Source organism: Physella acuta, unplaced genomic scaffold (assembly GCF_028476545.2).
Source record: "Physella acuta isolate Inbredline_101_S28 unplaced genomic scaffold, ASM2847654v3 ptg000464l, whole genome shotgun sequence".
In the NCBI taxonomy this organism is placed as follows: Eukaryota; Metazoa; Mollusca; class Gastropoda; family Physidae; genus Physella; species Physella acuta.
In genome coordinates this window covers 556,419-569,837 of record NW_026731983.1, presented here as the reverse complement: position 1 = coordinate 569,837, position 13,419 = coordinate 556,419, and the positions used below count along the sequence as shown (strand labels likewise).

The 13,419-nt window shown below is 33.4% G+C and overlaps 1 protein-coding gene across 1 annotated transcript; it reads left to right on the top strand.

The window, feature by feature from the left end:
• Window positions 1-4,148: 4,148 nt before the first annotated feature.
• LOC131943643 (uncharacterized) lies at window positions 4,149-6,937 on the top strand. The gene is made up of 2 exons (XM_059303851.1): window positions 4,149-4,203; window positions 5,426-6,937. Exon 2 carries the CDS (start codon window positions 5,432-5,434, stop codon window positions 6,563-6,565), a length of 1,134 nt encoding a protein of 377 aa, XP_059159834.1. The 5' UTR covers window positions 4,149-4,203; window positions 5,426-5,431; the 3' UTR covers window positions 6,566-6,937.
• Window positions 6,938-13,419: the final 6,482 nt, after the last annotated feature.

Genomic DNA, 13,419 nt, shown 5'->3' with positions numbered 1-13,419 from the left:
GGTGCTCAAGTTATCGTGTTTACAGACACACACACACACAGACGAACAGACACACACACATACACAACACACTTACACAAACACACAGACATACGGACAAGATTGCAAAGCTATATTTTTTTCGACTCAGAGAGGTGTAAAACGTCGAGATTTACAAACACAAATTTTTTTGCACTTCCCTCTTCTTCGTATATACCTGAAAATAAAAATCAAGCACTATTTCCATTTCAGTTATTAATAACTTGAAATTATTTACTTGCAATAGTAAGAGAGAAACCTAGTTTCATTTTAAAGTAAAAAAAAACTTGAGGTAGTTCCTGTCTATTACATGGTTTTCTAAATGGATTCTAAAAGATTAGTCAAAAATTTTATGAAATATTACACGATCTTACGTAATTCGAATTTACACATATGAGCGGGGGGTGGGGGGGGGGGTGGGAGAAGGGCACTTGATATTTTCGAGGGTGGCGGGTGGCGGACTAAATTTTCCGAGGTGGCGAACACTTGTAAAAGTATATATTTTCTATATAAATTCCATTTCAGGCGGCCGTCCATATTGTAACAGACCACCTTGCATGGATGCTGTTGGACGTGCGTATAGATGCTTGCTTGCCGGTCGCAATCCAGGTAATACATCGGAAAGTCTGCTGAGTTTTAAGAAATATATAAGGCTTAAACTTTCTAGAATAATCGAGTTTTACACATGTAGTGTTTCTTTCGGCCTTTTTTCTCTGGAGGGGGGGGGGGGGGTATTTGATATATTTTTTTTTGGTGGCGGACAAAATTTTCCGGGGCGTCGAACACTTGTAAATGTATATATTTTCTATATAAATTCCATTTTAGGCGGACGTCCATATTGTAACAGACCACCGTGCATGAACGCTGTTGGACGTTCGTATGGATGCCTGTTTGATAGTTCCAATATATTTGATGGAGCTACTAGGATACCAACCAATAAACTTTGTGATTGCTGTAGAGGTGATTATTGTAGCTGTGATTTAAATAGATGTGATTATTGTAACTGTGATTGATGTAGATGTGATTGTCCTTGATCTGATATATGTAGCTGTGATTACTGTAGCTGTCATTGATGTAGCTGTCATTGATGTAGTTCTGTAAGTCACGAATCTTAGTGCGGTAAGCAGCCAGAAAATCTTGCAAACTATTTTCCCCATCTAAATTTACACGTGTGGGAGTGAGGTAAAGCTTAGATTGATATTATTAGATGTTCACAACATTAAAAGTGACCAATTTAATCAATTTCCTTCTTTTTTCTTTCCATGCAGTAAAGTTCGGTGTATCGGAGGATCGCGGAAAGAACACTTTATTGGACCGGCATCTCGTCGAAAGCTCTTCCTCATCATCAAATGATAGTTTATTCAAGGACCTCTCAGGTAGTGTTTAAATATTTGATTAAACACCTTTTACATATCACACTATTTTTCTACTGATATTAATCAAGAGAGGACAACATTTCCACCTTAATTTTTGTGGCATCTTTAACTAACGTCTTACTCCTTTTTTAAAATGACATGAGCCTATTTTACGGGAGCCAATAAGTCGGAGCCACTTTGATGGTTCCACTTTGACGGGGTCATTAGACCGGGTCGTTTTGACGGGGGTCGATTTAACGGGGTCATATTATCGGGTCCGTTTTGACTGGGCCAATTTGTCCCGGGCCGTTCTGACAAGACACCATTTATATATATATATATATATATATATATATATATATATATATATATATATATATATATATATATATATATATATATATATATATATATATATATATATACATATATATATATATATATATATATATATATATATATATACATATATATATATATATATATATATATATGCATTATTACACGAAGACGTTATCTGTTGTTAGTACTTTATAAATTCACATGCGTTTTTGAGAAATCAGAAATAGCAAAAACTACTACTTCCGGTCAACGGAAATTACTCAAAATATGATGTAAGGCACTGAATGTGATCATTAAAGTACATGTGAAATTTCATTTATCTATTTGAAACAATACTCAAGTTATAGCCTTTTGAAAAATTTGAAAAATTCCATTTCAGGCCGACGTCCATATTGTAAAAGACCACCTTGCATGAGTTCTGTTGGAGGTCCTAATGGCTGCTGCATGTTTGCCAGTTCCAAAGCTTTTGATGCATCGGCTGATCTGCTGTGTTGTGAAAAATGTAAAAAGCCAACTGGGAGACCAACCAATAAACTTGGTGACTACTGCAGCTGTGATTGATGTAGCTGTGATTGATGTAGCTGTGATTGATGTAGCTGTGCTTGATGTAGCTGTGATTGATGTAGCTGTGAATGATGTAGCTGTAATTGCTGTAGCTGTGAAAGATGTAGCTGTAATTGCTGTAGCTGTGATTGATGTAGCTGCGATTGCTGTAGATCTGATTGATGTAGCTGTGATAACTGTAGCTGTGATTGAAGTAGGTGTAATTGCTGTAGCTGTGATTGCTATAGCTGTCATTGATGCAGCTGTAATTATCGTAGCTGTGATTACTGTAGCTGTGATTGGTGTAGCTTTGATTGTTGTTTCTGTCATACGTATAGCTTTGATTACTGTAGCTGTAATTGATGTAGCTGTCATTTATTTAGTTCTGTAAGTCGCGAATCTGGGCGCGGCAAGCAGCCAGAAAATCTTGCAAACTATTTTCACCATCTAAATTTACACGTGTGGGAGTGAGGTAAAGCTTAGATTGATATTATTAGATGTTCAAAACATTAAAAGTGACCAATTTAATCAATTTCCTTCTTTTTTCTTTCCATGCAGTAAAGTTCGGTGTATCAGAGGATCGTGAAAAGACCAATTCAATTGACCGGCAGTTCGACGTAAGCTCTGCCTCATCATCAAAGGAAAGTTTATTCAAGAACGTTTCAGGTAGGGTTTACATATTTGATTACACAACTTTGACATTTTACATAATAGTTTTACTCATATGAGCCGAGAGAGGACAAACTTTCCACCTTAATTTTTGTGACATATTTAACTATCGTCTAACTCCTGTTTTAAAAATAATGGTCACTGTTATTAAAATAAATCTGGTTATACAAACGTCAGTTGTTGTAGCTTGTGGGGTGAGTTCGTCATCGTGCTATTTAAATTCCATATATATATATATATATATATATATATATATATATATATATATATATGTATATATATATATATATGTATATATATATATATATATATATATATATATATATATATATATATATATATATATATATATATATATATATATATGGAAGTTAATAACACGAAGATAAAATGCAATGTATGTGTGTGTGTTTGTTTTTCAATTTGTTAGTCTGTCTTTTATGCAATACTACACCTTTCATCTGATAGCCATGAAACTTTGGGAAGTTGTTAAGAATACTACTGGGGAATTTTCCGGGGAAAAAAGAAATCAATTTCGCACGGGCGGCGTCACGGCAGGGTGCGATTTGGCGCCCTGGATAACGCGGGGACGGTCAAGCTAATATTGTATCTAACTTTCGCATATAATTAAAAAAATACGAGTTGGAATATATAAATATTACTTTGAAAACACCAAAAGAAGTAAAGTTCCTCTTTGAGAATGAAAGACCGATAGAGCGGATGAAAAAGAGTTCATTTGTTTCTTAACCTCTGCATTTAATGGGTTTGTAATTAATTCCCACATAAATTCATTATTTTTTTCAATTAGATGATTAGTTAAGCGTTTTCTATTTAAAAAATTGTAATATTGCTTGAACCTAGATCTTGCAATTTTATTTTTAAACTAATTTATTTTGATTTTAAGATTTTGTTCGACAAAAATTATGAAATTTTTCATCGATGTTGATTGTACTTATATTAATACTATAATAGTGAATTTGAACGCATTTTCATTTTCTATTGCAACAATCTTTATTTTATACAATTTTATAAATAATGACTAATAATTAAGTTTTAAAGTAATTTTTTATATCCTAATGTTTTCTTTATTTACTTTTGTGTTGTTATATATATATATATATATATATATATATATATATATATATATATGTATATATATATATATATATATATATATATATATATATATAGTAATGCCCCTTCTTCTATATTCATAGATGGCTGCAGGATAAATAATAGCAGACCACATACTGTAGGGCATGAAGAAAATTTGAAGGTAAGTCTGTATAAGCGTTCTTATTTTATAATTTAGTTTGGTTTTTTTTTTTAGAAGCATGTAAAGTGATATATATTTAAGTATGATACTGATGGCTCAAATATTATTTTACAGCATTTTTACTAAATCTGGCAACTTAATGTCGAACCACTTATAATTCAACGATTTTGTAACTTTCAATATAAATTCATCTCCGATGACACTGAAACAATTTCACATACTGAGTCAGCCTAGACATTAGATTTGACATTTATATATAACTAATGTTCCCTAACTAATATAAAAGGGGAGACGGTAAGATTCTAAACTATCAGTTGCTTGACGACGGTGAACTGGTTAGGTTTTTTTTTGCTTGAGATGTACCCACGGACAAAGAATGTGTAGATAACTGTCTTTTAGAGATCGTAAGTTACTGCAGGAGTTAAAACATTGTGCTATTCCTATTTTCTGCCACCAAATGTTTTTACTGAACAAATATAAAAGGAAATTCTACTTATTCTACAGTCGCATTATGAAATTAATATTGTGATTTTTAAAAAATAAAGTAATCAAGCAAATGTTTTAAAAGCTACTTGTTCGCTCTCTCTAAAACTCTCGCTACTTTTTTCCCTAGGATTTATGCTTCAGCTGCCTTGTGAGCGTACTATAAGAAAGTGATAGATTTTTGTTATATTGAAGGTGAAATTTTTACACCCACCCCCCACCCCATTATGCAACAGACTAAGATCTAGTTTCTACCAATGGTTGTTGGATTTAGAAATGAATCGAATTTAGTTTCTAGTAGTGAAATAATTACATTTCCTTGAATATAAGTAGAACTATACCGTACTGATCAAAAGTTTGACTTTATTGTTATAGATAACTTTTTTTTTTTGCAAAATATGCTACTGTTTAGTTGACATTTTAAGAATAAAGAAAGATATAACAAATATTAGATTTATAATGGTATAAAACATTATTACAAATTATGAGTACTCAGAAATGAAAGGTAAATCTATATTTTCTCTATCTTTTTGTTGTAAAAAAACAACTTTTAGTAGGGCTATCGAGTTCTGGTCAAACATAGAATTCTTGTTTCCCCTGGTGTCAGATATGCATTCAACTTTAGCTGAACTGGATAAAATAAATACCTTACATTTGATGGATGCTATGCTACATATGTTTATATTTTACAGCTATCCAATATTTTCAGCTATACATTATTTTGCTTCTCTGTTTCCAGAAAAGTATGAATATACAAACTAAGATCGACCTGCTCTTGATTGGAAAAACCGGGAATGGCAAAAGTGCAACTGGAAATTCCATTGTAGGAAAACGAAAGTTTGCGAGCGAGTCCAGTACATCTTCTGTGACGAAAGAGTTCGAAGCCGATATCTCCGAACACAACGGTCGCCAGATTAAAGTCGTGGATGGTCTGGCATTTTGTGACACAAGGCTGGATAATGAACGGTCAGTTGAGCAGTTGAATGATGCAGCAAAATTGGCTCTGGCAGCCAATCCTGACGGCTATCATGCTTTTCTTTTCGTCCTGAAATACGGCAATAGGTTCACACGTGAAGAACAGGAGTCGGTTGTGTTGTTAAAGAAAATATTCGGAGATGATTTCGTTCAAACCTTTTGTATTTTAATTTTGACATGCGGAGATGTTTTTCATCAAGATCAGGAGGAAACAGATCCAGTAAGATCGGACTTCTCAGACTGGTGCCAAAAGCAAGATGGCGTCTTTAAGGATTTGCTCGAGGAGTGTTGCAATAGGGTGATTTTGTTTGATAATAAAACCAAAGACGAGAAAAAGAAAAAAGAACAAATTGATAATTTAATTCAAATGGTTGATGAGTTGAGATTTCGCGATCGACGTTATACGGAAGTTCACTATGAAAAGGCTCAGAAAATCAAAGATAATGTGGCAGCCAAACCAAAGGTGCTCACGACAAACGGCGAGGCCACGGTAAAAGAAGAACGTCCAGTTGTTGGCCAGCCTCAAGTCTTACATGAGACAGTAGACTTAGCCACACTTGACAAGATGATGAGTCAAACTAATACTGTACAGGTCATACTGACCAAGCAGGAAGAATGTTCTGGAGCTCTTCAAGAACTTACTCAAACCTTGGATTCTCTACAAAAACAGGTTTCTGGTGAAGGCGCTATCTCTCGCAGATGTATTGAAGAAATACAACAAAGTCGACAACAGGAAGAAGAAAAGAAACAGGTATTCGATAAAGAGCTGAAATATCAAAGAGAGGATTATGAAAATCAGATTGAGGACTTAAAACGCGATGAGTTACAGGGAAGGGAAATAGAACGCAATCACCAGAAGGGATTTGAAGATCTGGTGCAACAGAGGCGAGACACGGAGCGCTGACCTCAAAGGATTCACAGAGTAATGGAACAAGCAGGACAAGCACAGCAAGAAGGGGGAATGTTTGACCTCAAACATATTCTTTCGGAGAGCCTGAAACTGGTACAAGAAGGAGAGGGAACGTTTGACGTCAAAAATAATCTTTTGGAAAAACTGAAACTGGTACAAGAAGGACTGAAGGTAGTGGAGAATGAACAGATAAACTTAAGTCAGCAGCCGTCTTAAGTTTAGGTGAGAATCCCAGTGTTGCCTCAACCGTGTGTCACTAATGAGCTTTGTAAGTCAAAGTAAATTAGGCTGGTGGTGTTTAGGCGGCGGAGTTGTTCTTCTCTTATTTTAATTAAAATAAAGTTACAGCACTGGCTGTTTGCAAAATACAAATGTTGTATAGAAAATGTTTATTTTCCAAATTTACGATTTAAAAAATAATAAGTTCTTTTCAGAGTTAATTCATTGAAGTAAGCGTATCAATAACAGTGTTTCTTCCAGACTTTTTTCTCCGGGGGTGCACTTGAAATTTTTTGGGCGGGCGGACAACAATTTCCGGGGGGCGGACACTGTCAAAAGTATTTTCTATATAAATTCCATTTCATTCGGGGGAGATGCCTCGAAGAAACTCTGATCAATAAGACAGTGCTCTTACAGACTAGAATGTCTTTTTTAAAGTTGCAATAAATTGCTTTTCCTTTCATTCATTCTTTCGGGCTTGTGGTTGAATTGTTAGCACCAGTTTGGTTGTGTGCTATATTACTTTAAGGTATTACGTTTGTTCATAGTGGACCCTTGAGGACGGTTACAAATATAATTTATTTCGAAAGTGATAACTATATTTTACATTTACTTAATTCAGAAGTTCAATTTAATATCAATTGTTAACCCTCATGGTGAAAGAATGCAGTAATTTATATAACTCGTATATACATATTTAATCGAATAACAAATCAATTAAAGGGGGAGGGGTAGGCTCTGTTACAAAAAAAACTTTTTTAATACTCGTTAGGAAACAATTGTTTCTCTATAGTTGTTTTACAGTACATCTGCATACGTGTTTCCACTACATTAAACCGGGAGTTATCTCCCCTAATCTTTCTCGAATATTCTTATATGAAACAACAGAGGATGGACACTAGGAGTATAGACATGATTTTTATCCATTTTAAATACTTAAACTTTTTTAAAATAGAATAAAATCTCGTAGAAAAAAAAGAATTGCACACCAAGTGAACGCCAAATAAAATGTGCATGATAGTGCGGAATATTATGAGTACTTTATAAATTCACATGCATTTTCTGAGAAATTGGAAATGGCGTAAATTACTACTTTTGGTCAACGGAAATCGCTCAAAATTCGAAAGAAGGCAGGGTATTAGATATTTTACTTACATGCGAAATTTCATTTATCTATCTGAAATAGTACTCAAGTTATAGGCTTTTGAAAAATTTAAAGTAGAAAAAGTTCCACTTCCGTTTATCGGAAAGCGCACAAAAGTTTTATATATATAATTGGATACTCCATTCTGCATAAAACACAAACATTTTGATAAATCTAGATTTACAATTTTTGCCCGATTAAAATAAGTCCTGTATATCCCGTATGTTATGAAGGACTGAAGAGTAAAACGGTGAAAACTGTCGAAACTTCATGTGATTTTTGTGCACGATTACAATACTTTCTCTATACTCTGTATAAGAGAAAGTAAAAATTGGTGGAAAAATCTTGGTAACTATGACAATGGCGGCTATCGTGAAAAATCAACCCCTTCGTAGGATTTCCACCATTCATAAAATATTATATTTTAAGCCAAATAAACAATGAATTCATAATCTTCTAAAAAAAATTTTGGATTACTCACCTAAATATTGTATGTGAGCCTCCTGACAACCCTTCAGATGGAAATCGTTCCAAAAGTCTAGCTTTGCCAAGTGTCGCCTCTATAGGTAGGTTCTAGCTCTAAATGAATTCCACTCAACAAAACAGCTGATGATGTGTTTCTGGTAGTTTGAGAAGGAAACAAATTTGCCAAGAAACAAAATAATATATCTAATATAATATTCGGCACGTTACTCTACATGATTTTGGATACGCACCATGATTAGAAAAGCAAGCACCTTTTCGACTACCATCTACTGCAAATGAACGGATATGTGTACTTCGTCTGGTCAAAAGACGCAATTCTATCCTTACCATCTTTTTAACCCATATTATCCCAAGGTCTCAAATTTTTATAATTTTTTGATATGGTTTAGCTTTTGGGCACTGAGTGAAGGAATGACTATGGATTTTTTTTTTTAAATCAATACTTTTTTAAATATCGATTTTTTTAAGAAACGTCCCATAAATGGGACGCTAGCAACGAACGGCCCCATGTACATTTATTGAAAAATAAAATCATTTATCACGAAATATGGCTAATAACGCAAAAATTAAGCTGTATACTGATTTTGTATTGTTAGACCAATGATTACATTGTTTAGGACAGCTAAAAATACTGATAATGATCAATTGGGTTAGTCATACCATGGTCTAAAATGCAGAAATTATGTTCAAAAGTCTAGTTTTCTTTCAATCTAGCATCCATCAAAGTGAACAACACTTGGAAATAAGTAAAGCTGTACATAAATATTTGCATCTGTGTTTCACGCTAGTGTCCAATAAATGTGACGTTTGTGTAACAATCTACATGGGGCCATTCGTTGCTAGCGTCCCACTTATGGGACGCTTGTTGCACACTTGATATAACGAAGTAGTAAAAAAAAATTGCTATTTTTAAATTTTTATCAGAAAGAAATATGGTACTGCTACAAGTTTCAAATGTATTTTGCACTTAAAATGTTAATATTTTAGAAGATATGCATTTTCCTGTGCGCATGTTTTCTTTTTTCCGCCATTTTGAATAGTCCTGCAAATCAGGCACTATAACATTTTTCTAATTTAATTTTTTTTCACAAAACACACACAAATTCAATAGTCTAGCCATTTTCAAATACAATGAAACATATTTTGTGTTTTAACTAGTTTTTAATAAATTTTAGCAATTTTTTTTTACAAGCGTTCCATAAGTGGGACGCTAGCAGAATATGGGTTAATGAAAGATTTTCAAAGTAAAACCTGCAGGTTTAAGTGGTAAATAAATCGGTTGAATTTTTAAAACTTATTTAGCATTAGGTGGATGTTTAAATATACTATTGAAATATGTACTAGCACGTCTTTAGAAGTATTTAGCTCCATAAGCTGAAACAAATTAAATCAATTTTATTTTAATTTAATAGTTAAATCTAGTGGGTTAATCTAATCAGATCTAGATAAAATAAAATGAAAGGCACCAGCCACAAACAGAAAGATCTAGATCTAGACTATATAATATCAACAGAGTAGATGTTGCATTGGCTCCGTTAGTTTTTCTCTTCGTATATTAAAACATCGCTGTGTTGAACATTAAGAATGTTGATGAAATCAAACTGTTCTTTATGATTTATTTTTGTTTTCAGTTTTCGTATAAAGTATAATCTATAGAATGTTTGGTATTACCTGTAGATTTGCCACGCAGTTTTTCTGTATTGGGGGACGGGGGTAATAAGTCTAACACATGGACCTACTATATTGGTTTTGTCAAGATTAAACGTTTGAATTAATTTTCTATTGTTATTTGATCGTTTAAGCGTTTACCCCCCCCCCCCCCCCCCCCCTCTAGTGTTAAAACTTTTCAAAAAATTAATGCAACAAACTCTACCCACACTGGTTATCAATATTTATGGTATTATAGCACCAGCCATTAGCTAGCTGAGAACTAAAGAAAAATAGATTAAATCAGAGAGCATTCGGTTAAAGCCTTGTGGCAAAATCTACACTTGTATTGATTTGCTCGATATATATATATATATATATATATATATATATATATATATATATACACTCACAAACACACACACATTATATATATATATATATATATATATATATACACTCACAAACACACACACATTATATATATATATATATATATAATGTCTTAGCCAGGAACCTGTTATAGAGATGAAATATCTCACGGTCATTGCTACTTTAATGAAAAATATATAACCTATCTGACATCATAAGGAAAGCTTCTATGATATTAATATGTATATTAAGCTATTTTCTCCACTGTTGAAGAGCATGAGGCAGTTACGGGAATCTATGATGCGCTTATGCTATATGTAAATATTCAGATATCAGTGATTTTCTAGAGTTCAGACTGGTGCATTAATGGTATGTTCTTTCATCGCGTCGTAGGTCGTTACTAAAAAAAAACAAAAAAAAAACCAAATGTGTATATATATATATATATATATATATATATATATATATATATATATATATATATATATATATGTATGTATATATATATATATATATATATATATATATACATATATATAAGAGTGGGTTTGTTTGACGTGATATTTTACAAATGAGATTACTACATGGCACATTCTAATGCAAAATTAAATCTCAAGCTTTTTTTTATGTTATCATAGGTATATATTTATAATATAATTAGCACGTTACCCGAAGGCATTGTCATATTAGTTATGTTGTGTTTATTAAGTAAAATCCTAAACTGTGCAAAATGTTGCGTATCTGTTTTCCGTTTCTATTCTTTACTCGCAATTTGTTTTGAAAGTCTATCTATCACCTTTCAATGAAAAGATATGTTATATTAAATTAAGTTATTATTATGAGATTTAAATTAAATATTACAAAAACAGCAATATTTATCATCTAATGTTATAAATATATTAATTAAGAGTTTTCTTTGATACCATCACTACATTTAATAAAAATAAAAATAATAATGTCGGCAATAGCTACTTTTGTAAATCTTAAAGCACTTCCTACTGATTATCTTGCTCACAACAACTCTGGCAGCACGTGAAACAATGCTACTCACGATCAAACCTGACTAGTATATCCATAGACTGGACACAAGATCAAACCTGATTAGTTGATACACAACACAAGATCAAACCTGACTAGTTGATACACAAGATCAAACCTGACTAGATGATTTACAACACAAGATCAAACCTGACTAGTTGATTCACAACACAAGATCAAACCTGACTAGTTGATACACAAGATCAAACCTGACTAGATGATACACAACACAAGATCAAACCTGACTAGTTGATACACAACACAAGATCAAACCTGACAAGCTGATCCACAACACAAGATCAAACCTGACTAGTTGATAAACAACACAAGATCAAACCTGACAACATAATACACATCACAAGATCAAACCTGACAAGTTGTTACACAACGCAAGATCAAACCTGACAACATGATACACAACATAAGATCAAACCTGACTAGTAGATACACAACACAAGATCAAACCTGACTAGTTGATACACAACACAAGATCAAACCTGACTAGTTGATACACAACACAAGATCAAACCTGACAAGTTGATACACAACATAAGATCAAACCTGACTAGTTGATACACAACAAAAGATCAAACCTGACTAGTTGATACACAACACAAGATCAAACCTGACTAGTTGATACACAACACAAGATCAAACCTGACAAGTTGATACACAACACAAGATCAAACCTGACTAAGTGATACACAACACAAGATCAAACCTGACTAGTTGATACACAACACAAGATCAAACCTGACAAGTTGATAAACAACACAAGATCAAACCTGACTAAGTGATACACAACACAAGATCAAACCTGACTAGTTGATACACAACACAAGATCAAACCTGACAAGTTGATACACAACACAAGATCAAACCTGACAAGTTGATACACAACACAAGATCAAACCTGACAAGTTGATACACAACACAAGATCAAACCTGACAAGTTGATACACAATACAAGATCAAACCTGACTAGTTGATACACAACACAAGATCAAACCTGACTAGTTGATACACAAGATCAAACCTGACTAGTAGATACACAACACAAGATCAAACCTGACTAGTTGATACACAACACAAGATCAAACCTGACTAGTTGATACACAACACAAGATCAAACCTGACAAGTTGATACACAACACAAGATCAAACCTGACTAGTTGATAAACAACACAAGATCAAACCTGACTAAGTGATACACAACACAAGATCAAACCTGACTAGTTGATACACAAGATCAAACCTGACTAGTAGATACACAACACAAGATCAAACCTGACTAGTTGATACACAACACAAGATCAAACCTGACTAGTTGATACACAACACAAGATCAAACCTGACAAGTTGATACACAACACAAGATCAAACCTGACTAAGTGATACACAACACAAGATCAAACCTGACTAGTTGATACACAACACAAGATCAAACCTGACAAGTTGATACACAACACAAGATCAAACCTGACTAAGTGATACACAACACAAGATCAAACCTGACTAGTTGATACACAACACAAGATCAAACCTGACAAGTTGATAAACAACACAAGATCAAACCTGACTAAGTGATACACAACACAAGATCAAACCTGACTAGTTGATACACAACACAAGATCAAACCTGACAAGTTGATACACAACACAAGATCAAACCTGACAAGTTGATACACAACACAAGATCAAACCTGACAAGTTGATACACAACACAAGATCAAACCTGACAAGTTGATACACAATACAAGATCAAACCTGACTAGTTGATACACAACACAAGATCAAACCTGACTAGTTGATACACAAGATCAAACCTGACTGGTAGATACACAACACAAGATCAAACCTGACTAGTTGATACACAACACAAGATCAAACCTGACTAGTTGATACACAACACAAGATCAAACCTGACAAGTTGATACACAAC